This window comes from Pongo abelii, chromosome 8, assembly GCF_028885655.2.
Source record: "Pongo abelii isolate AG06213 chromosome 8, NHGRI_mPonAbe1-v2.0_pri, whole genome shotgun sequence".
NCBI lineage: Eukaryota > Metazoa > Chordata > Mammalia > Primates > Hominidae > Pongo > Pongo abelii.
Genome location: NC_071993.2, coordinates 94,697,998 through 94,724,381, shown reverse-complemented (window position 1 = coordinate 94,724,381; position 26,384 = coordinate 94,697,998). Strand labels below are relative to the sequence as shown.

The window sequence follows — 26,384 nt, the reverse complement described above, 5'->3', positions numbered from 1 at the left end:
CTTACCATGCTTTTCCTTCTGCTTTCTTTTCTCTCCTTACTTCAGCTTCCTTTCTTGCTGTGCGCCTTCACTTTGGTCTTTAGGTAGGTGAGCTGACTTATCACAGAATTCCTATGAATTGTCAATGTCTTCAAGTTTTCTGAGGTAGAATTGTGTTTAATTTTCTAGAGAAAGATTTGAGTTGCTTAAAGCTTTCAAGTGTCTCCTAGCCAAGTAAATCATGTTCAAAGTGATATTTTTGTTTTAACCCTATTGGATTTTTACAGCAACAATGGCTCAGTCTTCACCAAGGACAGCTAAACACATTGAATAGTTCTGCTGAGTCTAACAGAAGGGAAAATTTACCTTATGCCTACTCTTTTACCAAACACTAAAAGGTATTTTCCCTTTCAAGCATTTATTTAATATACAGTACTAATAATCCTAAAAGACCTATGTATTATTCACATGAATTATGATGACTATACACAGTAAATGAAGTATTAGCTAATTAATTAAACAACCACTGTACTTCCATTGTTAAAGATAACCATGTAAAATGTTGGGCTTTCCTGTTAATGATATCTCCGCAGAAATACCGAATAACACTTAAGAAGTTTGGTAATTTTCGTATACATTTGTGAAATTTACATACATTTCTCTTCCTTATAGGTAATAAGGACTGGAAAATGAGATCTCATTTCAAAGACATGATTATAACTGAAAAGAGAAGTATAAACATGACTATAATTCACTAATAGTTCTCCTACATATCACGATCTATTCTAATGTCAGTTAATTGGGCTACTTCAGCTAAGTTTTATTACTGAAAGAATATTAGCTTACTAGAGATTATTTTTACAGGTTATATTTTTGCTAAATTTCACAATATTTACAGGTCACATTTAACTGTTTATATTATTAGCATGTAACTATTTTCACTCTCAGGTATTTCAGATTAATAAACCCTACAGTAAAAGCATGGCTTATTTCCTTGAAAATTAAGTTTGAAGCCTACTTATCAATGTTTAAAGGAGCAGCTCACAATACTATTGGAATGTACTTTCAAATTCCAATGAGGTTGGGTCAGCAAACATTCTAAGTAAATTCTAACTCTTAAGCCAAAATCAAGGGACATATACTTTTTTCTAAATTTACATGACAATTTTTCTCACACTGGGAAACACATTCAGCTGCCTTAAATCCTTTCTAAAGCAAAGTAAAATGTTAAAGAAAAAAAGTCTCATTAAATTCAGAATGAATACAAAATGCAGTTGCTCAGGAAAATGTCTTTAAAGTTGCTTAAATCTATTTTAAAATTAAGCATTAAAGGAGGAAAAGTTAAGACTCAACATTTCCTTTTAAAGTGTCATGCCTAATTTTATGTGGCTGCCCTGATAGGAAACTGATCACTAGCAAAACGTTAATAATGCCCTTATATAGTTGCAAATTTCTGTAGTATCAAATATTCAATTATACTATTTTCCTTTGATCACAAAGTTAAGCTTCTTGAACTTTGAGGTGAGATAAGAGGTGAGGGGAAAATAGAAAATATTTTTTGTGAAAAAATATTTCTTTTACTAGATATTGGTACTTTTCCAGAGATTTTTGCTTATGGGTTAAGAATGAAAACACAACACTAGGCCATAAATCTCATCCCTTCTGTTTTTCAGGTAACTCAAAATTTGTAACTGTTTCCCATCAATAAATCATAAATATTTCCTTTCAGCTTTACAGAAATGTTTTAAGGCCATAACAGAACTTTAATGTCTTCTGAAAAGTGGTAAGTATTGTCAAAATGCACAAAGAGTATAAGAAAAATTTAAATTTAAATTTAAAAACTCAACTTGGAGAATGAAAAGGAACAGACTGTTTGTATAGAGTTTGCCAAACCAATTTAGAAAGCAAAATGGTTTTAGAACATTGCAACTATTTTGGGTGGTATTCCTAAAAATTCTCCCTAGATATGGCAATAATAATCTTAAAAACTCAGAACTAATGTACAGAGTTGTATAAAGTGAGAATAAAATTGTATAGAGGGTTCTGAGTGTATCTCGCTGGTTGAAAGAATGAAGGAAAATCCTAATGCCACTGTTAGTCAGCAGTCTTCAAATCTTACCTTCCCAGTGAGGCCTGTTCTGGACTACCCCATTCAACACTGAAATCTCTCCACCCAGCAATCCTGAGCTCCCTTACCTAACTTTCATTTCTGCTGTAGCACCCATTACCTTACATATAGTGTGTTGACTATTTTCCCTTGCTAGAATGTAAGCTCCATGAAGGCAAGGTCCTGCTGTTCACCTACTTGTATCCCAAGCATCTAGAACAGTGTCTGACACATATCTGGAGCTCAGTAACTATTGAATAACTTGCAATTTAGAGTTTATTACATCATGTCATTTAAAGATGCCATATTTCATTTTGCTTCATTCTCAACTCCCTCTTGTAGCTCAAGAAACCCTTCCCTGATCTTTCCAAAGCACTGTTTTAGTCAGGATATAACTTACACTGTGATAAAAAAATTGTCCCAAAGTATCAGTCTAAATGGTTTATTTCTTATTCATGCTAATATCTAACAAGTTTAGCATGGCGGAAGGAAGAATTTGAGGGAGTTCTGCTCCAGTATCACTCAAGACCCAGGCTGGCAGAGCTGCACCATCTAGAACATGCAAAATCCTTAATCACAGCAGCAGGGGAAGAGAGAAACTGGATGGTAAATTTTTTTCATTGCCTTTACAGAAAGTGGAGTGTCACACTACTTTCTGTATTACATTAGAATAAACTAGTTACATAGGCCTCATTCAACTGCAAGGGGATGGAAATTTTGGGGAGCATAATGTTTGATAACCATTATCACATGGACCTCACTTTCCACAGCATGTATCACACACAATTTATAATTGTTAATGTAAATTCTGTTTCCTCTACTGGAGTGTAAACTCTTCAAGGGCAGGGATAGAGTGTGTGTTTTGATCACTAATGTATTCCAAACCCATATATACAGCAGGGACTTGATATTTGTTGAATAAAAAGTTTAAAACCGAATAGTCAAAATAATTAACCTTTTTAATTTTTTAAAGGAAAAATACTCTCCATAGGAAGGCATTTCTATTTTTTGTCCATCAGTAGCCAAATGGAACTTGATATAAACACTTCCAGTATGCCAACTTTGGTTTAATGCACAACTTTGAAAATAACTCATTAAAACACACATCAAGATGCTACCAACAAATTCATTAATATCCAAGATTCATTACTGTATGTCAAAGGTCATCCAGGATTAACATTTTCATTACAATGAACTGTGAAATTCCAATGAAAAATGTTTGCCTGAATTAAATTATTTAATCTCTCAAATTGGAAGTCTAGCACTCTTGAAAATCAAATTCACACACACACACACACACACACACACACACTTACAAACTGCACATTAGGACATGAAGGCAATTTAATGGAAAAAGAAAATAGAAACTGAAAGGGCATCTGTAAAATGTAGGATATCATTTGGACAACTGGATAGAGTAGGCAGAAAATCCTAAAGGTGTACATAAAAAAATAGCCAATAAATGATAGGCTACAGAAAACCACACTGAAACATTTGATGAATTTCACTGCAGTAAACAGGCTTGGCAAACTGAAACACTAGAACCATGACTACAAGCCTCGCTTCATTCCACACAAATAAAATCTCTAACCATTATAAGGACAGATGAGAATCCACATGCAACAGAGGAAATATAAATTATTTTTAATTTTAAAAAATAAAAAATATAAATTCTTGTTAAACACTTGATTTAAAAATATGCAGCTTTATTTTTGAATGTAGTTTTGCTCAAAGATGGCAGTTTACTTATATGTAAAAATGTTTTTAAAATATCAATATATTGGTTTATAAGTTATATACTGCCCTCAGCTAAATATCTTTCACGAAAATTCTCAAATAACTATCAAAAAGAGTCGCATGTTTTTATAAGCCCACTATAATTACTAAACACGGTAATTTTCAGAGCTAAAGGTGAACCATTAATGAAATATTTTTTGATGTGATAAAAGTCACATGAGCATTTGAATTTAAAGACAACTGATAAGCCAACAGCAGCCTTTTTTTGGCAGATGTTAAATTAATTTGCTCTAAATTGAGCAACTGTTTGGGAACTATAAACACTGAAAAGTTCAAACTATAAGGAAGTAGAAAGGTGATGAAGTTTACTAATACAGTGTTTCACACATTCTATTTAACACAATTCCAAATGCAAATGTTTGAGATGATTTTTGAAGAGAAACATCTACAATGTTAAGCTTGTCTATGCTAAACAAATGTAACTTTAATTTACATGTATCATCCTAATGTCAACAATATTTAGACATTCATGATTAAGCCACTGAATTCGAAAGGATTCTCAATAACTACATGTAATCTGCATCTGTGGCATTAGAAAGTAATCAAATCACTGTCCATTTTCTGATGCAATGGAACATCCTACAAATTCATGACAGATATACTAAGCTAAAAAGCTTTGAGATCAGGTACAGTATAAATTTCATTTTTAAAGAATATACACGGATATACAGAAGAAAACATGATTGTATAGTCACTAACATATTAATGATGGCTATGTCTCCAGGTGATAGGATTAGGAGTGAGTATTTTATTGTTGTTGTGATGGGGAAGTAGTCTCAAAATACCTAGCTTAACAACCAGAGCACTACCACCAAAGCAAACTATTTTGTCCTTTCCTGTCTTCACATTACAAACTTTTTAAAGCTACCAACCAATATGAATTTATCTGACTGGCTACACACATTCCGATATACATATCAGAAGGAAGATCTTTTGGAAGATGGAAAAATAGCAAGATTATGGTCATAAAAGAATACTTTGCTCTCAAAAATAAGCAACAATCATTAGGCTTTCTATAGCCACATACAATTAATTCTATAAGAAAGTTGGCTCCAACATTTCATCTTTAAAAAACTTTTTCCATTATCCTGTTTCCTGGTTTTCAGGTACTGTCCTTACAACAGTTTGGACTGAATATTCTTGTTTCCATTCACAAACATTTCTTTCTGAACTAGCAACAGCACTAATCAATAGCTACACTTAAGCCATTTAAGACTAAGCTTTAGATGTGTGTCTAATTATCTGGCAAAAATAAAAGAACCAAAGAGTTTCATGTTAGCAGCAAATTATATTTAAGGGTCTTGATTTTTTTCATAAGCCTTTGGAAGCCTGCATATTAAACACTGGTGAGTTTTAAATTCTCAATGGAAATGGTGATGGCATTTACTGAACCAAGCCAGCTCATATTACAACGTACTAAGGACATGATATAAAAACAAAACTAGCACATTTCTATTTTTCAAACATCACCAAAATATCTTCTTATAAATTAGAATACTTTTAGACTCCAGTAGTTTTCAACCATACGTATACCCAAGATACTGAAAAATAAAATGTGTGTACACATACACTTCATATTTTACATTATTGCACATTTTTTCATTTACTTTTAAAAAAATTACATGGAGAAAATGTAAACTTGAAATAAGTCCCACTGTAACATTGTCTACTTTATTTTTTAAACACTTGTATAAACTACACTTTCTTATTACCTTACTATGCTTTGTCGAAAGGATATGCTTTAGTCTTCAAGCTTTTAAGAATATTAGAAAGAGCATGATTAAATTCAAGTACAAAAAGTCCTTTAGACTATTCCGAAATATCAATTTTTATATGGCACAAGTCATGATGTGTAAATGAAGCTTTCCATATGCTGATGGCAGAGTACAGAATAATAGAGAAAAGCCACAAAATTGAAATCTAAAGTATCAAATCCATTCTGGGGAATTATCTTCAAACATCTGTCACAATAAAAATATGCACAATTTTCCAAGAATCTTGAACTTTTTCAGGACTAGAACGCTATTTAATGTGCTTATACAATTTATGAAGTGATGACTAAAGCCCTAAAAATAAGTGTTTTCTTAATTAAACATGAGTAGACAGATACTCTACTCCCAGGCCATGCTTTTTAAAAAAACAAAAAAACAAAAAAACAAAAAAACAATAGGCTTTGAAGGACAGCAGGAAAAAAAAAAAATTGAAAACTTTTTATTCACATTTGGCTGCCCATTAATTAAAACTTCAATGGACTTAAGCAATTTGAATTATAAACTCTCATTTAATAAAACACCCACACAATGACAAGAATGAGACTTTAATCAGTTTTAAGTGGAGTTTATAACACTAAGAGATAAAGGGTTGTTAACAAACACAATAACAAATGGACATCTGATTGGGATGAGGCATTATCTTGTACACATCATATTGGTATTTTTGTGTATCCTCAGTGCATAGCATTTACACACAGAGCCACTGCTGCACAGCACAAGAGTATCTGAAGAGGCTGAATCAGAGTAAGGCTGTTTAACAGACTGAAATTTTTTAGTATATATATTCTATATGAAAACAGGTTGAACTTTTGAACTGGCAGGTAGAAGGCAACTCTGCCGAACACTACAGTTAAAGCCCCCACTTTAGTGCACAGTTCCACCCCTTCCATCTGCATGCATGACACATTAACAGTATTTAAAGGTAAACGAGGCACTTTGTGGCAACCACAGCCATCGTTATGAACATATTGCACAAAATTTCTAGAACTAAACATTAAACTTGTACCCTACTTTTATTTTTTAAAGCTGAAACATTTGATGCTGCCGGTAAACTCCACTTAAGTTTATAACCTGTGCCACAGCAAAGAATGGTGACGCTATTTATTCAACTACCCTTTTAAAAGTATGGCAAACATGTTCAAGAGGAGCTACAAAGGACTTGGGATGGTACAGGGCCCAACTGTAAGCTTTCTTAAAAGTGACGCCTTCAAGTAACTTCAGACATGTAAGCTGCTGCACATCCAAAAAGTCTAAGAAAACATTCCAGAAACTCAGAGATTACCTACAGAATGCATTTCAGGCTAATTATGAATACTGCCATAAATAAAGTTTTAATTAGGACTCGAAAACCTTTCAGTCATAGCAATTCTTGTCAAATTCTATGGGGATGGTAACTGAAATAAAGGAGAGTATGTATAATATATATTTATATATATAATATATATAATGCCATTTTTCCATTTCCAATGACTACACCATAAAATGTAAGCAAGGCTTCTCAAAAACACTGAAACATTCAAAATCAAAACCCTCATTCAGACCTTCACATTCCAAAGGAAAAATAATAACAGTGCAAAAGCCCATTATAATGTCATTATTTATGACCTGGCCCTCCATGTTACATATTGGAACAATAAAAGTTACGTTTTAATATGCGGTGCCCGAAATTGTAACAAAGAACAATATTTATAACTATCTTCAAAACACGAAGTTGATTTTCATTTTAGGTAACAATTTTCAGCTTTTATGAAAGACAAGGTGGCATATAAATTTCAATGGTGAGGTGTTAGGAACAGTTGTCTCTAACTTTACCAATTTAACTTATGAGCAATCAATCAATACTCTATATATCAATGTTTAAATATAAATGTGTAAATCCTAAGAGCTTTGTTAAAAATTTAAAAATTGTTGAATGAAACGGACAAGGTATGGAAAACATGTCAACATTATTTACTAAGAATATTTTAGATGAAGTTCTGCCTAATCTATTTGCCATCAAACTCTATAAATGCTGCTCTAGTAGGTCCTATTCAATCTGTATTTGTAAATTAACTAGGTCAGACCACAGCTAGTGAACAATTTCAGCACCAATAAGTTATTGAAAATGGAATTTTATACCATTAAGAAATATAATGGCTGGATATTCAAATGTCAAGGTGAAGGTATAATTTGAAGACACCAAATTTCTGGAAAAAAAAATCCTTTTTAATAGTATCTTCACATTAGCTTTACAATAGTAGTTGTACTCCGCTTAAAATCGTATGCAGTCTGGGCATATCAAATATATGATTATTTTTTTTAAGAAGTGAAATTGAAGTCCTAGTCCCAACTCGGGGGAGCACTATGAAGAAATGATTCAACACTGCACATTAAAAAAACAAACAAACAAAAAAAAACCCTATTCTTTCAATAGCAAATCAATAAAGCACATGTAGGACAATTTCTACTGAAAAATCAAATGTCTTTTTTTGTGTGTGCAGCATTGAAAGTTTACTGCAACTCTAATTTCCTTTTTAATACAAATGTCCTTTTTAATATAAACATTATATGTATTCAGTATTCAAGTAAAATTCCCTAACAGTTAATGACATTTTAAAAATGTGCAAAACTGCAAAACTCATTGTAATAGAAGGTGTAAGGTCAAAAGGGTGGAACGGCTGACAGCTATTGAATAAGTGCATCATAAATCTTCAAAGAAAAAAAACGTTTACTGTAGAATCTCAAATTGAAAATTTCTGTGCAGCATTACAAAATATTTTATATTTAATGAGAAAAAAGAAGCTTGCAGGCAGCACATGAAGCATCCACAGCAGGTATATGATTGAAAACTAGTAAAATAAGTGTAAGTTGTTGACTATGTAGGTACTAATAGCATCTGACTTTTAGCACTGGCCTTGATTACACAGGAGATGGAGAAGTCATTACAATTGAGAAAACATATTTAATAAATCATTGTCAATTTTTATAATGTTTCAAGCCCATTCTTTGTTGATAGCCTCCACATTTATATGGTTAAGTCATTGTTGCTGTGTTTCTTACCTATGACATTATTTTTATATCCCTTCATTTGTGGATCTTAAGATGTTGCAGAAGGTTCATTCCTGTACCCCAATACAGATTCACTTCCTTTAGCTGCCTTTTCTAGCACCAATATGCTTTAAAAAAAAAATGCGCAAACAACAAGCAGTGACAGCGGCCAATTCCTCGAATGTCCAGATTAATAACTGTAGCATGCTAAAGAAAGGTGTGTGTAAATAGCTGGAGATGGTATATGGTCCAGAGTCCAGCATAAAATTATTTCCTTTCTGAGCATTCCCTCCATTCCCCTAACCCGAATACATGCATTAGAATGTAGCAAAACTCTTCGGAAACCTCTCTTAGCCAACTGCAAACTTATCTGTTGCCACAAGTGCAAAGGGGTAGGATGTGAACCAGTATATCACAAAGCTCTTTAGCCACTTCAGTTGGTGACAGAACACAAAAGGAAAAAATTCCTACGTATACACATCAGTCTGTCTCCACTTTTTAAAAAACTGGAATAAAACGGGAAAGTGCCATCTTTATTAATCCTAATTGAATTTCAAATGTCCTTTTGACACAAAAAGGTATATACATGACACAGCTACACAACCTTTTTTCAACTGGACAACAAGTGTCAAAACCCTGTGGATGTATAGGGTAAAACAAGATTGGTCAGGAAAAGAGAATTGTTCCTATAACTGGTAATCTGACACAATGTCCTATTGCCATTAAAAAAAAAAAGGTCCATTTTCAGTTTATTCAAGTTTGTTTTCATGGTGTTTTATCCCTCTTGATAAAAAAAAATTCAGACTTTTGTAATCTGTGTATGCTGATCTTCATCAAAAGGTTCATTCTCTGGATCAGAGTCAGTGGTGTCAGAATATCTATAATGATCAGGTTCATTGTCACTAACATCTGGTGTTACAGAAGTTGAACTGCTAGCCTCTGGATTTGACGGCTCCTCTACTGTTTTTGTGAAGTACAGCTTCACCTAGAGAAAGAAAATTTAAAATGAAAACCCATAAATATGACTCATCTTAAACTATTTAGTGAAATACATTTTTAACAGATTAATTTTTTTATTCCATTTTGCAGATGAACATATTAATTTTTAAGCACTGTAACAAACATGATCTTTAAGAGGTCTTTTAAATGACCCTCTTCTTATTAAGATGTTCAACATTTTCTTTCTTGCTAGGTACTGAACAGACAAACTATCAGGATGTTAATACAATTTATTTATTTTTATTTCTGGAGACAGAGTCTTGCTCTGTTGCCAAGCTGGAGTGCAGTGGCATGATCTCGGCTCACTGCAACCTCTGCCTCCCGGGTTCAAGCAACTCTCGTGCCTTAGCCTCCCAAACAGCTAGGGCTACAGGTGTACACCACCATGCCCAGCTAATTTTTTGTATTTTAGTAGAAATGGGGTTTCATCATGTTGCCCAGGCTGATCTCAAACTCCTGAGCTCAGGCAAACTGCCTGCCTCAGCCTCCCAAAATGCTGGGATTACAGGTGTGAGCCACCACGCCCAACCTCAATTTTATTTTTTAAGGAATACAAGCAGCAAATATTAACTAATTACACAAAATAAATGCAGATTGAAAGTCATCAATAGTTTACATAATATAGCATTTGAATTATAAAATTCAATTCACAAACAGCTGAGTTCAGAAAGAATGTTTCTCTTACTACCTATGCGAAAAATCAATGTATTTCTTTGTGTGTGTGTTTTTTTGTTTTTGTTTTTGTTTTTGTTTTGAGACAGGGTCTTGCTCTGTCACCCAGACTAGAGTGCAGTGGCATCTTCACAGCTCACTGCAGGCTCAAACTCCCAGGATCAATCTCAGCCTCCCAAGTAGCTACGACTACAGGTGCATGCCACCACACCCAGCTAGCTTTTATATTTTTTGTAGAGATGGGATTTCACCATGTTGCCCAGGCTGGTCTCAAACTCCTTAGTTCAGGTGATCTGCCCACCTTGGCCTCCCAAAGTGTTGGGATTTTAGGCGTGAACCACTGTGCCCGGCTTCAATGTAGTTTTTGATATAAACAACACTACACAAACACAAACTACTGATCAACATTGATATTTGGGATTTATTAGCCCTAAAAACTTTACCTAAAGGGAGGAAGGAGAGGGACATTAACATAATACAGTGGTCTATAACAGAGAGTCAAGTGCCTTTACATGCCTAGTGAAAACAACTGTCAAAACAACCTTACATGTTAGGTATTTCCATTTCCAAGGGGAGGTAGCTAAGGCCCAGAAAGGTTAGGGAACTTGTTAAAGGCTACATATCTATTAAAAGTAGGTAATGGATGTGAGATTTAAATCAGAAATGACTTCAAATCCCTTCTTCATTATATTATATTGACAGCCTCTCCCTCCCCTATTATCCAAGAGTCATTATCAATTCTTCTTCTCTTACAACCAACATCCACTGCATCAGTAAACTCTTTAAGATAATCTGACAGCTTCTTGTTACCCTTCACTGCCACTATTCTAAGCAGTGAGGGGCAACAAGAAGCAAACATCTTCTCTCATCGTTACTAAACTATTCAAGTGCCTCTTAACTGATCTCTCAGCTTCCATTATTACCCCTTCTCCCTACTTTCCTCACTCATCTATATTTTGAAAGCATGAACACAGGGAATATTAAACACAAAATTCACATTACATCCTTCCTATGCTGAACACACACTAGTATCTTTACACTTGGACTGGTTTTCTTGTCCACTTTGTTTCAGTCAAAATGACTTATCCACTCTTCAGATATACCAAGCTCATTCTCTTGTCTAAGGGCTTTTGCATCTCTACTCTTCCGTCTTTTCCCAGATATTTGTATAACTCACTTATATGATTTAGGCCTCTGCTTAAATGTTATCTGCTTGGTTGGGCCTTCTCTAATCATCTTAGCTAAAAAACAAAAAACATACAAACCAAGATTACTCTCTATCCTGTCTAATTTTTATAGCACTTACTACTATATGACATTGTATTTGTTTACTAATAATGGAGTTTTTATTTGTAAGCACAAATATAAAACATCTTGCAATATTAAAATAGAAAACAATAAAACTAGAGGGAAAAAGACATTTTAAAAGTTAATGGCTGAGCAAAATGCAGATTTAGAGAAAAGAAAGGAAACCTGTGGATTCTAAAGAGAATGTCTAGCCTGGAGGACATGATGTTAAGTAAAGTAAGTCAGGTACAGAAAGATAAATACCATATGTTCTCACTCATATATGGAAGTTAAAAAAGTTGAGCTCATAGGAGTGTGGTTATTAGAGGCCGGGAAAGGGGGTGGGAGGGGAGGATAGGGAGATGTTGGTTAAAAGATAAAAAATTACAGACAAGAGGAATAAATTATAGTGTTCTATAGAACTATAACTAGTCAACAATAATTTACTGTATATTTTCAAATAGCTAGAAGATAGAATTTTGAATGTTCCCAACACAAAGAAATGACAAATGTTTGAGGTGATCCATATGCTAATTATCCTGATTTGATCATCACACACTGCATACATGAAAATATCACTCTGTATCCCATAAATATGTACAATTATTATATATTAAAAAAATTTTTAAAGGGAAACTTCTGAACACTTAAAAAAAATTTAAGGGCTAAAGACATTTAATATTAGATCTATTTTCACTTAAAACATGCAGGGGCCCAAGTATTACTATTACTACCAATATACATACATACATACATATATGTATGTATATTGGTAGTAATAGAGTGTGTGTGTGTGTGTGTGTGTGTATATATATATATATATATTTTTTTTTTTTTTTAGACAGAGTCTTGCTCTGTCACCCAGGCTGAAGTGCACGTACACTGGTGTGATCTCGGCTCACTGCAACCTCCACCTCACAGGCTCAGGCAATTCTTGTGCCTCAGCCTCCCAAGTAGCTGGGATTACAGGTGTGCGACACCATGCCCAGCTAATTTTTGTATTTTTAGTGCAGATAGGGTTTTGCCATATTGGCCAGCTGGTCTTAAACTGCTGGGCCTCAAGTGATCCACCTGCCTTAGCCTCCCAAAATGCTGGGATTACAGGTGAAGTATTACTAGCAATATTCTTAATACTCAGAAGCTACAGTTAGATTTGTTACATGTTAAAAAAAATTGAACGAAAAATAAAGAGAGAGTAAAAAAGAGGAAGAAAGAGTGTGGTGAATGAACAGGGGAAAATCAGGTAGAATAAGAAATAGGAAGGGGGAAGAAAAAAATGGCAAACAAACATTTGGGAATGTTTACAAATCAGATTTTTTTAATCTGAAGAATTCTTGTCTATAAGTAGATATATATACCTACGTATAAATACATATATCACATATAGACAAAAATGAAACAAACCAAATAATTCTAAGATACAATATAAGGAAATAGGATTTTTAAAAAAAGAATAACAGGGGACGACAATCAGAGGCCTTCAGAGAATATGAGATTGAAGCTAAGTCTGGAAATACGAAGATAGCTATGTGAAGGTCGGGAGAAAAGGCTGAGATGAAAAGGTACAGGGAGAAGGAAAATAACTGGAAAGACTAGAGGCAGAAGCTTAGCATTCTGAAGAACTGAAGAAAGACCAGTATGACTGAATCTCAAGAAGCAAGGAGAGAAGGTGACTAGTGCTGATGTAGGAGGTAGGCCTGTGCTAAATTATGCTGGTCCTTGTAGGTCATGGTAAAAAAAAAAAAACACAAGGTCTTTATAAAGTGTAAACAGAAGTGACACAATCAAGTCTATTTTTAAGATCACTCTGAGGGGTTGAGAATAAATTGGAAGGGAGACAGGAGTGAAAGCAGTAAAAACATTCCATATGAATCATTCCCAAATGACTGAGTTCCCATCCATTTCTTTCCTCTCCCATTCCTACTTCATATCCCAGTCATTTAGCCCCCTCCCGCACCTTTGCCCCAGATTTCGGCAAACAACAAAGAATTGGGAAAAGGAAAAATGCAGCTTTTTTGACGATTGTGTACATTGGGTATTTTATTAAACTTTCATGTTACTGCTACATAAACACTGCTTCGAAATAATACATAAGTTAAAAACTTGTCAAGCAAGTTCTTCATCAGCTGTACTCCTAGAATTAAACACACATCACACACATACAAGTCACCAACCCCCACAAAATGTTTAATTTAACTGACCTTAAAATTTGGAGAAAAGTATCGGTTGGCTTTGTCTTTATTTGCTTTGTCAAGATCATTTTTTGTTAAAGTAAGTACTAGATATTCCTTGTCATTATCTGCACGCTCTATACTGCAAATGCTATCAATTTCTTGATCACATAGACTTCCATTTTCTACTTTTTCTGAGGTTTCCTCTGGTCCTGGTATGAAGAATGTATTTACCCAAAAGTGAAACATTTTGTCCTAAAAAAAAAAAAAAGAAAAAGAAATGAAATGACATCTTTATTTTAATTAATGATGTTTTATTTTTTTAAAAAAGAAAATCTGTCATCTATGTTAAACATTTGCCAAAAAGTCAACAAAATAAACTATCATTTGATATTCTGAATAAAGGTAAACACAAAGACTATTATAAGGCAATCTGAGTTATCTGTTGCATTTTCATTCACATGATTTTTCCTCACTCAAATTTTAAATCAAAAATACAATCTCACAAGATCTAAGATAAACTACTTTTGCCTTAAAATTTTAAGTAAAAAAACCTCTTTTCTCGTCTAATATTAGCTTTAAATATGTTTTTAGTTTATGTGTACATACATATAAACAAAATTCAGATATGGATTTAATTTTTTCTACATTTCAAATGAGCTACCTATTCCAAGATTTACTTTAACGAAAGTTCTTGGAAGGTGAGTGCAACTTCCCTGATGACACATGGCAAATACATGTTTACTTCTACAGCAATACAAACATGAGAAGCTCCAGTTTCTTACATGACAATATAATGCTTGAATACTTTCAGAATAAATATGAGGGGGTAGGAAAGAGTACTACTGATTTCTTTTGATGTTATAAAATGCTTGTTTTTTAAAAAAAAACACTTCCTACTAATAAGATAATACCTTCTTAATAAAAAACCACAACAGAAGTTCATCACTTTAAACCTCTATTAACCAACAAAGAAATCTGACCTGTATAAATCATTTGGCAATTAATGATGTACAGCCTTGTGACATCTTATCTGGTACCTTAAAATGCCATTTAAATCTTTTATTCCAATTTATCTTAAAGTTTTTTATCCCCCAGAAAATAAGATCCTTAAGGATGTTACGTCTTAAACGTCATTGCATCTTTTAACAGTATCTGGCAAAGTAATCTTCTATACAAGTCTTTACAATTTTTTTTTTGCTTATTTCAATTATTTTAGCCAGTAATTGTATTTTACTTAGAATTAGAAGAAAATAATCCAACAATATTTAAATAACAAAAAGGTGAATTCTATATATATATATGGATTATACTAAAACTTTTTGTCTGTTTTAATCACAGCATATTCTTAAATAAGGCAGCGAAAATCAATAAAATGGAAATGTATGTAGTCAAGGATAAACAAATAAATCATAAATATTTAATCTAACCTTCAATTTTGCATGTGTTAAAGTACAGATGAAGGGAAATAAGAATTAGTAAATTCCTAAAGGTATGCAGAGATGATGATGTAGATGCCTATTTTTGAAAGCAAAATAAAACTTACTAGTTATCTTAATTTTAAAACAGTTGATAATACTTCCTGGGTTATCAAAAAATAATTTTTCTAAGTTATTGAGATATATTTAACTTTTATTTGTACAGATGATAGGAAATGGGTTTCTGGTTAAAAAAAAAAGTTCAGCATATTTTGATTTTTTTTTCCCAGCTACTTGGATTCTGGATAAAGGAAAATTATCTCTCTACTGATACGTCAAAGCAGCATTTAAAATTTTACAGTAAATGAAACTTCCTCTTATTTTCTTTCAAAAGAAAAGCTAAAAGTCAGAAAAACTAAATAAATCCTATCATTGAGAATGTTTAAAGATTGGCAATATGCTATCTAGTATGTTTAACAAGCCAGCAACACTACAAAGTTAGTCCTTTTCTTCATTACTATCTAAAAATGTTGCACCTTAGTCTCACTTTAAATATTCACATTTAATATTTTAAATGAAGACAGTTGGTTTTTTTTTTTTCTTTTTTTTTTTGAGACGGAGTTTCACTCTTGTTACCGAGGCTGGAGTGCAATGGTGCATTCTTGGCTCACTGCAACCTCCGCCTCTCGGGTTCAAGCAATTATCCTGCCTCAAGCCTCCTGAGTAGCTGGGAAAACAGGCGCCTGCCACCACACCCGGCTAATTTTTTTGTATTTTTAGTAGAGATGGGGTTTGACCATGTTGGCCAGGCTGGTCTCGAACTCCTGACCTCAGGTGATCTGCCCGCCTCAGCCTCCCAAAGTGCTGGAATTACAGGCGTGAGCCACCGCACAGGGCCGATAGTTGGTTTTAAAATAAGTTATTGCCTTCTCTAAATACAGATCAATCAAATTCAAACTTCATTAACTTTCTAAACCTGCAAATTTAAATACCATGTTTCCATTCTTTATTACTTCCTCTTCATACTGATTTCTCTCCTAGTTAAAAAACTAATCAGTAAATCCACAGAAGCTAAATAGAAAATAATCAAGTCTTAAGAAACGTAAGGCCAGGCATGATGGCTCACACCTATAATTCCAACACTTTGGGATGCCGAAGCGTGAGGACTGCTTGTGCCCAGGAGTTTGAGACCAGCCTGGGCAACACAGTGAGACCCTGTCCCTAGAAAAATAAAAATTAAAACAATTAGCTGGGTGTGGTGGCACATGCTTGTAGTCTTAGCTACTCAGCCTGGGCAATAGAACAAGACCCTGTCTCAAAAAGGGAAAAAAGAAAAAAAAAAAAAAAAAAAAAAAAGGAAAGAAAAAGAAACATAAGCCAAAATGGAGAAAAAGTGGTTTGTGTCACTACATAAGACCACAGAACAGATCTCATTTCTACCTATAGACCAAAATTTTTAAAATATTGGTCCCATGCTAATTTCTTCTCAGTTAACCATCCTTGTTAAGAAAAAAAATCCCTCTCATGCTACAATGCCATAAGTCCTTTTCCTTCAAACAGGATTATTTACCCTTATAATGTCTCACCAATGCCAGAATAAGCAAAACACCTGCAGATCTAATAGAAACAAATTATAGTTCCTTACATGTCATAAAATAAAATATAGCTTTTAATCTGTCCTTATTTTGGATATTTCTCTCAATGATAGTAAAGTGCAAACCTTTTTTAGCATCTTGTTCTGTTTGTGGAAGAACTCTACTTTGATGTCACCACACACAGGTAACGGCTGAGGGAACTCAAAGTACATGAACTTGTCTTCCCGTCGTGTGGGTCCTGAATTGGAGGAATATATCTTCACCTTTAGCTGGCAGACCACAAACTGAGGATCTGCATGGTTAAATACATACTAGTATTATTGCACAGGCAATGCCTTTAACTGTCAAACTGTCAAAAACGATTTTAATGATTAATATCAACAATATACACAAAATATGGATTCTGCATCTGCAATCTTGATGTAAGGCAAATCAATTGAAATAAATGAAATAAAAATATAAACAATGTAAGATTTTCTCCAGTTTGAGCCTTCAAAATAAGGTCCTATTACTTGTATAAAAGTCAATTCCTATTTCATGAATAGTAAGTCCCAAGATTAGACTTCTAGCAGCAGAGTAACTTCAAAACTTTAACATTAAAATCATACTAAAAATCCTAATACAAATAAAAACTTTAAGCATTAAAAATGGTGAAATAATTATCTGGTACATTTGTGAATTACATCAAAAGTGACTTTTAAGACAAATATCAACAGGCAGTAGTCAGGAAAAATTTTTAAATGTAAAGAAGACAGATATTTACTATAGTATTCTTAAGTCTCTAGCATGTGGCAAAGATCACAAAATACAAATCATTACATGTTCACAAGAGAAAGAGGATAAAACCTATAACAATGTTATAAAAAATTTCAAAAACACAAGTCTAAATATTTATAAAAAAAATTAACCATCGTTCATTTTCCTATAGCTCACATTTTAAAGGTATATAATGCCATCATCATAAGAAACAGAAACAAGAGATTTGAAATTTCTGTAAAGAAATATAACAGACTTCAAGTAAAAACTGCAGCACAACCTTCCTTTCCTCCATAACACCTCATTTTCATTAACAAGTATTCTGGCTTTGGCTCATGTCTGTTTTAAATAACTGGTAAAAAATAAAGTAACTGGTAAAATATAACTTCTCAAAATTCATCATGCTTTTACACTAGCAATTCAACCAAATGGTGGGAAAGTGTGTTAAGGGAAGGACTGTATGTTTTATTTTTTAAATCTACTCATAAATTCATTTATAGCTAATGACCTTAATGACAGAAATTAAAGACTGATGAATGTTATGATCCCAGGACTTCAAAAACTTAAAGTTACCTAAATAATTTGACAAAGTATAATTCACTTGTCATACGCTGAGGAATTAGAAAACAAAAGTCCATTACAAAGACATTTATTAACCTTAGGAGGTTAAGAAGTGCCATTTGAAGAAAACATGCCAAGATAATAGAGAAACAGGAACACAAGCTTACATAAAGTGTATGAGAAATATTATATATATTTAAATATATTTTATATTTATATTACATATATATAAAACAAAAAATTCTCAGCACCAAAAGGTGTCACTATTCTAAAAGATAAACAAAAGTCTTACATTTTTATCAATGTGACTGAGAACAAGGCAAAAGCTAAACCAAGTTAAATGAAATTTCCAGTTTAGTAAACACCTACTACTATTTCTATGTAATATCTAAAGCAATATCAGCAATCACATAATATGTTTGATAAAAGCATGCGGGTTATTCCAGCATGGTCTTCTAAGACACTTATTATTTGAAAAAGCTATGACAAACAGGAGAAATATTACACCAACAATCTATCAATAAATTTCACTTCCTTGACTCAAAGTTCAAAGTGCAATGAGCCATTTCATAAGACTTTATGTGATACTGAAATTTCACTGGGAAATCTAACTTCAAGAAGCAAATAAAGTAGGATTCCAAAGCTGTGATAAAATTAACCAGAATAAAATTGCAAAACTTCCTTGTAATCTTTTTAATTTAAGCTCCATTAATTCAGAATCTGATAATCCTGATTTTAGGACTTTAAAAAGCAAATTAATAGTATTTCCAGGTTTCAATTAAACTACATCTAAAATGTACATCTTCAAATATTTTAGTATTATATAAAAAAAGTATAAGTAGTAAAGATTTCCTCAATCACTAAAGAAAATAATCTTCTCTACAATACGGATATCATGTTTCAGATAGATAAGACCTAACTAAGCAGAAGTCCAATATTAGTATGGTTCTGTGGACTTCTACAATATATATCCTCGGATATGACTATGTTCCAAAAAATAAATAACAAGATCCAGACCTAGTGATATAGTTTGGATATCTTTCCCTCCCAAATCTCAGGTTGAATTGTAATCCCCAGTGCTAGAGGTAGGGCCTGGTGGAAGATGCTTGAATCACGGGGGCAGATCCCACATGAATGGCTTGGGCCATCCTCTTGGTGATAAGTGAGATGGCATTTAAAAGTGGGTGGCATTCTCCCCGCCGCTCCTTCTCTTTCTTGCTCCCATTCTCACCATGCTCCCCTTTTGCCTTCAGCCATGATTGGAGGCTTCCTGAGGCCTCCCCAGAAGCAGATGCTGCTATGCTTTCTGTACAGCGTGCAGAACCATGAGCCAATTAAAGAAGAATTTATAAAGAAAACAGGTTAAACCTGTTTAATACTCAGTGTCAGGTATTTCTTTAAAGCAATGCAAAAACAGACTAATACACCTAGTAAATGAAAATCAGAATGTAGAGAATGGAATGATAGATAGTGGAGACTTGAAAGGGTGAGGAGATGATAAATTACTTAATGGGTACAATGTATATTATTCAGATGATGGACAACCTAAAAGCCCTGACTTGAAACTATACAATCTACGCATGTAACAAAATTACACTTGTGTCCCTAAATCTATACAAGCAAAACAATTTTTTAAGTCAGAATTAAATTTCCTTGGATATATACATATTGTTATAGTCTTGAATGAAAACCACATTGATCATCTTTTAGTAACATTTTTAACCCTGTTAAATGTCTAGAATATAGTAGCTTTTTCCATCACTTAGAAATATTAAGACAAAAATCAAGTAAGAAAAAGCTGCCAATCCCTACAGAAGATGCTGTATTTTTCAGCACTATCTGTTTTCTTCATTGATTCCTCTTCTTCTTCCTAAACCCAAGTTGCCATTCTTATCTCAGTCCTCACCCTCTCCTTTTCTTCCTTTCCTCCAAGCCTTCCCATGCCCAAACTCCACACCATTATTTACATGAAAGGCTTAACTACTCTCCCTTTCCTGATGATGCCCAAAATATCGATATATCTCCTACCTAGATTCGAACCCATACTCCCAAGTACCCACTGAATATTGTCATGTGAGAAGCTCACTTTTACCGGATTTAAAACACATTTAAAACCAAAATATCAACATTAATGTCTCCAAGTCTCAGATTCACTTTGCTTTCTTTCTGAGACTATTTCACCTGACTGGGCTCAAAACTTTTACAAAATCTTTGGTTATAAATGGCAAATAAAAAATTAATGAAATCCCATTTGATTGTCTTAGCATACCTGCATTAAGGCAAGTTTTATTACTGGTCTCTTTTCCACTATTTTTTCATCTTGCGATTATAACTTTGCATACAACTATCCTTAAAACATGGTTGAATCCTCAAGTATTATCATGACATCTCAGTATTTATGAAATCAAGTCTGTTATCCCCATTCAGGATCCCCTAACAGTCAGTCACACGTTCCATACCTATTCTCTGTCACTACATTCTTGTCCAGCTTTTTCCTTCTGCTGCACTTCAACTCAAGCTATTTCCCATTGCCTGTAATATTTCTTTCAGTAGTTTTTAATTAATTAATTAATTTATTTTTTTAAGACGGAGTCTCACTCTTACCGCCCTGGCTGGAGTGCAATGACGCAATCTCGGCTCACTGCAATGTCCACCTTCGGCTTCAAGCGATTCTCCTGCCTCAGCCTCCCAAGTAGCTGGGACTACAGGCACGCATCACCATGCCTGGCTAATTTTTGTATTTTTAGTAGAGACAGGGTTTCACCATGTTGGCCAGCCTGATCTCAAACTCCTGACCTCAGGTGATCTATCCACCTTGACCTCCCAAAGTGCTGGGATTATAGGCGTGAACCACTGCGTCTGGCCACTTCTTTCAGTTTTAATGCCAATCTAAACTGTATGTTTTCTTTAATGTTCAATAAAGAGCTGGTGAACTTCCTTTAAGAAACTGTTTGACAACCTTCAAAACTTTTCTGAATGTAGCATTTATAATTTATATACACAACTTCCCATTTCTTTTATTTTAGATTTATTTATTTATTTCTAAGACAAAGTCTTGCTCCGATGCCCAGGCTGGAGTGCAGTGGCATGATCTCGGCTGACTGCAACCTCTGCCTCCTGGGTTCAAGCGATTCTCCTGCCTCAGCCTCCCGAGAAGCGGACTACAGGTGTGCGCCACCATGCCCAGCTAATTTTTGTGTTTTTAGTAGAGATGGGGTTTCACCTTGTTGTCCAGGCTGGTCTCGAACTCCTGAGATTGAGCGATCCGCCTGCCTCAGCCTCCCAAAGTGCTGGGGTTACAGGTGTGAGCCTCGTGCCTAGCCCCACAACCTCCCACTTGATTACATATAGCTCATATTTTATTAAAACTTTACTACAGTGTTAAATCATAGTACATAAGAGGAAACTAGAAAATGAGGAAAGATTACTAAAGTGAATGTTTTCTTTCCCTTAATATCTCCATGATACTCTATACCTTTCTCTTGCCTCTTACACTGATATCAATACTATAGGAAGAGCATGAGTTTTTTCTTCCTTTTTCCTTCTCTATGTATCTGTTACATTCGTCAGTCACTTCCAACAGCTCAGTACCTTGCATTCAGCAGTTTTAAAAATTGTACTGAGATGAAAAGAGCATCAATGAGACTATTTAGAAGACTTTAACATGCTATACTAATAAATCTGTGGTCTTTGATAAAGTTATCTGTCTCTAAGAATACAGAAAAGATCTGATGAGGATGATCGCACCTATCTGACAAACAACATCGGAGAAGTAGAATAGGATCAGGATGACTGAGGTAGACTTATAGAGATTCAGGTAAAAGGGAGAAATAAATAGAGGCAGACATCAGTGACATAATCTGTATTTAGTACTTATCCAGGAAGTTTCAGATTTCAAAGTCTCTTCATTTTATTGATAAGCAAACTCAAAGAGAGGTAGATGATATGCTCAGGGTTATACAATAGATTATTGACAGATCTAGGACTGGAATCTGGATCTAAATCCAGGTTTTCTCTAACACTCCACATACTTTTGATTCCTATTCTTTACTCATCATACTTCAGCTTGCTGCCATGTCTTATCACTTCTTCCTTTCCTTTTCATTGCTTTGTCACCATTACTGTCAATACCTAGTCTTCCTAAGATATTACAGAATTGATCCCTGCCCTAAGACCAGCAAATTGCTGAACTCCTCTGGTGGACCTCTGCTGGACCTCATGCTGGACCTCTGATGGGACAGGTTCTTCCATCATCTAGTCAGAATTGGGCTGTATTTGGTGGTTATAACACAGAATATTTCTTTCATAAATATAATTTGGCTTCGACTACATTAAAACCCATTGCTTTTGGCTTCTTTAGCCCAATGAGTTGAACAACAAAGCTAATTAATTTGTTCAAATGCTTCAGAAATATAGTCTCCTGCATAAATTTCAAATGTGGTAAATTTCTTTCTAAATTTTTATATAAACTTCTAGATATGGTAAGAAAACTGTTCCAATACATGGAAGGATGAGAATTTCAAGCACTTACTGCAAGTTCCGCCACTGAACATTGGAATAGTTTCAAACATCATCTTGTGAAACAACAGTGCCACTGGTCTATAATCCAGATGATTCTTTAACAGGTAGCTATAATAATACACATAGCGCCTCTGACTGGGAATAGTTACTCCCTGGTGGACAGAAAAAAAAGAGAAGCCAAATTCAAAAAAAATGTTCCATTATAGTTATTTCACTAAATTGCTATGGTAACTGGGTCGTAGCCATTTAAGAACATATATACATTAGAAATTTGACCTTAAATGATTTAATACTTAAATCCAGCTCAATAATAAATAAGAGCAATATCAATACAAAGGATATCAGAATAACTCTCCTCCCTTAAAACAATTATCGTAACACCCCATTTATTCAAAGGTCACAACAGCGCTCTGACCCATGAACCCCATAGGCAAAGGCCACTGCATATCCAAAATAAGTGTCAAAGGCCTCTGTCCTACAGCTATGCTCTTTACACCTAGGGCTCCCCACAAGGATTTATGGACTCCTTAAACACACAGCTCCTCACAAACTTGATTACCTACTTTCCAAGGGAAAGAGTATCAGAATCAGCAAACTAGATAGAGGCATATTGCCTTTAAGGCAGAAACAGCAGTAGCAAAAAGTGATGCTGGCATTAGAGCCCAACAAAAACAGGACTATGCAGTTGATGTAAATGTGTGCAACAATCTTCTAACACAGGTAAAGCTATCCTTGTACTATATGCATCTCTTTGTTGAAGAAACCAGGGAAAAATGAAGTGTTTTAGAAAATGTAAGTATTACAAATGATTAAAATATATCTAGTTCTCAAGAGTTTATTAAACAATAAAACATAAATAAAATTATGTAATACATGTGGCACTTAATAGGGGAAGCTGAGTTATCTAAAGAGAAAAATCTAACATGTACAATAATGCATTCACTAACGAAGATGAATAAATGAGGTATTTAAGGGTTTTTTTATTAGACATGTGACTTCAGAAAAATCCAACCTAAAAATGTAAGACAAACAATAAGCAACATTAAGAAGTTTAACGGTAAAAGTAACTTACAGAAAACTGTACTTTTGAAAGTATACTCAAGAGGAAAAAGAATTTGCAATTATTTCTCTTTAAGTTACTACTGGCATCTAAATCTCCCCAGTGTCTTAAAAATTCTGGACACAACCTTCTTCTCCCTAATGAAAAATATAAAACATATTTATGTGAATTTAAAAACGGGCCAGGTGCAGTGGCTCACAACCTGTAATCCCAGCACTCTGGGAGGCCGAGGTGGGCTGATCACTTGAGGTCAGGAGTTGGAGACCAGCCTGGCCAACATGGTGAAACCTTGTCTCTACCAAAAATACAAAATATTAGCTGGGCGTGGTGGTGTGTACCTGCAGTCCCAGTTACTTGGGAGGCTGAGGCAGGACAATCACTCGAGCCTGGGAGACGGAGGTTGCAATGAGCTGAGATGGCGCCACTGCACTCCAACCTGGACCACAGAGACAGACTGTCTCAAAAAACAAACAAACAAACAAAAAACCAGGTATGCTGAATAGCAAGTATGTAGGTATCCACTGTAGTACTCCTAATATTTTTTCAAAGATGAGCATGATTTTATTATAGACAATTTACAAACGTGTGTGTGTGTGTGTGTGTGTATAAATGTCAAAAAAAGAAAATAGGTATAAACCATTTCAAATCATGACAAGTGATTTAAGATTTTGGCCACAGTATAAAGACCACAATTTTATAAATAAAAGACTTGTATTTGAATGCTGATAGTCAAAATACAAACTGTGATGTGTTTTCGAAGGAAAATGAGGACAATAATATGTACCCTTCCTTCTTAACAGGGTTCTCATGAGGATCAAACACCAGATGCAGTTACACAAAAGCATGCTAAAACTACAAAATGGTACACAGTTTTAGCAATTCCGTACTTGTATTGAAGGTACAGTTTTGGAATAGCTGGAATTTTATTTCTATATAATTTTCTTAACAAAACAGTAAAAGGAAGGTAAAGTAGTAGTACTTTGAAGAGCAGTACTACTACTCTTCATACTCTTCATTAAAACATTAAAAATTATTAAAGTTAAAAAATGTAAACTTACAATGATTTATTACATCACATTTAATGTAATTGCAGCAAACAACTGTCATTCATGTTTAGCAAGATAAATACAGAATTGCTAAGCAGAAAGGAAACATCACATGGAAGATGAGTGGGAGGGGTACTTTTTTGAACCATGTGAATTTTTTAACCATATGCATTTATTATCTAGTCAAAATATGCAATAAGATTAACAAAAATTAAGTCAATGCAAGTCTACGAGGAGACCACATTGTCAACATTATTTGTTGGGGTTTAGTGGATGACATTTTTCTCTTTATCTCCATTTTTGGCATAAGTTTGTGTGCAATAATAAGTTTTCAAAGCTTTAGGTTTTTTCAAGTAGCAAGTGATTAGTAGTGTACCTATAATGTAGGTGATTATACATTCTGTTAATCCTTACCCAAAAAAGGACAGGCAACATAAAAAATATATAAATCTACTAGTTGTCAACATTGGGTGAATAATCTATGTATGAATACCAGTTGAAACAAAATTACTGACAATTCAAAGAAAAACATGGAAATGTACATTTTAAAATTTAATCAATTAGTTTACCATCAATATTACACAGTCTATTTTCTTAACTTTGCAATTCTTATCTACCTGCTGCCTTGTCAGCACCCAAATTCCAACATTTCTAGATTAACAAATATTAAAAAGTTGGGAGGCTCACATGTATCTGTTTCAGAGTCTCCAATGTGACCTCCTCATTCTAGTCCTATCTCTCTGAGCCATGATGCACACTCACTAAAATTGAATTAACACCTGCAATATAGGATTTCCAATGAGTGGAAAGTCCACACGAAATTAAAATTTTACTCATCTTTAAAAGCTTATACATATGAATAAAAGGCTGTAAAGCTCTTGCAGATTAAAAAATACTCTGTGTTTTCAAATTTTTCTTTTTGAGATGGAGTCTTGCTCTGTCACCCAGTCTGGAGTGCAGTGGTGGGATCTCAGCTCACCGCAACCTTGCCTCCCGGGTTCAAGCAATTCTCCTGCCTCAGCCTCCCGAGTAGCTAGGACTGTAGGAATGGCCACTGAGCCTGGCTAACTTTTGTATTTTCAGTAGGGAAGGGGTTTCAGCATGTTGGCCAGGCTGTCTTGAACTCCTGACCTCAAGTGATCCACTCACCTTGGTCTCCCAAAGTTTAGGGATTACAGACCTAAGCCACTGTGCCTGGCCTAAAATTTTTCATTTTTCATGTAAATTAAGGCTAATAAGGGCCACTTTTATTCTCTAACCAAGAACTTTTAAGTTAAATTGATCTGTAACTACACACACACACACACACACACCCAAGGGTATAGTTCTACTTTCTACTAGTAGTAACTCTCCTTTTCCACTTTAATTGTGAGGAAAATTATTTACACAGCTGACCCTTGAACACAGGTTTGAAATGTGTGGGTCCACTTATATATATGGATTTTTTTTCAATAAAATTTTTCAGAGATTTCAACAATTTGAAAAAACCTGCAGGAACATAGACTAGAAATATCAAAAAGTTAAGAAAAAGTTAGGTTTATGTCACGACTACATAAAATATACGTAGATTATTAGTCTGTTTTATCATTTACTGCCATAAAATATACACAAACCTA

General features: G+C 34.1%; 1 protein-coding gene and 1 long non-coding RNA gene across 4 annotated transcripts in view; one reads left to right on the top strand and one right to left on the bottom strand.

The window, feature by feature from the left end:
• Nucleotides 1–1,697: 1,697 nt before the first annotated feature.
• Nucleotides 1,698–8,037, top strand: LOC134762062 (uncharacterized). Its single transcript, XR_010141587.1, has 2 exons — nucleotides 1,698–1,762; nucleotides 2,565–8,037. It is a non-coding gene; the product is annotated as an uncharacterized LOC134762062 (long non-coding RNA).
• The window catches only part of PTEN (phosphatase and tensin homolog), a 104,322-nt gene continuing 84,122 nt past the window's right edge, over nucleotides 6,185–26,384 (bottom strand). The window contains 4 exon segments of one of the 3 annotated variants that reach the window (NM_001131483.1): nucleotides 6,185–9,667; nucleotides 13,842–14,066; nucleotides 16,950–17,116; nucleotides 22,673–22,814. In NM_001131483.1, the coding sequence (NP_001124955.1) occupies nucleotides 9,482–9,667; nucleotides 13,842–14,066; nucleotides 16,950–17,116; nucleotides 22,673–22,814 (720 nt within the window). In that variant the 3' untranslated portion in view covers nucleotides 6,185–9,481. 3 annotated transcript variants of the gene reach the window in all.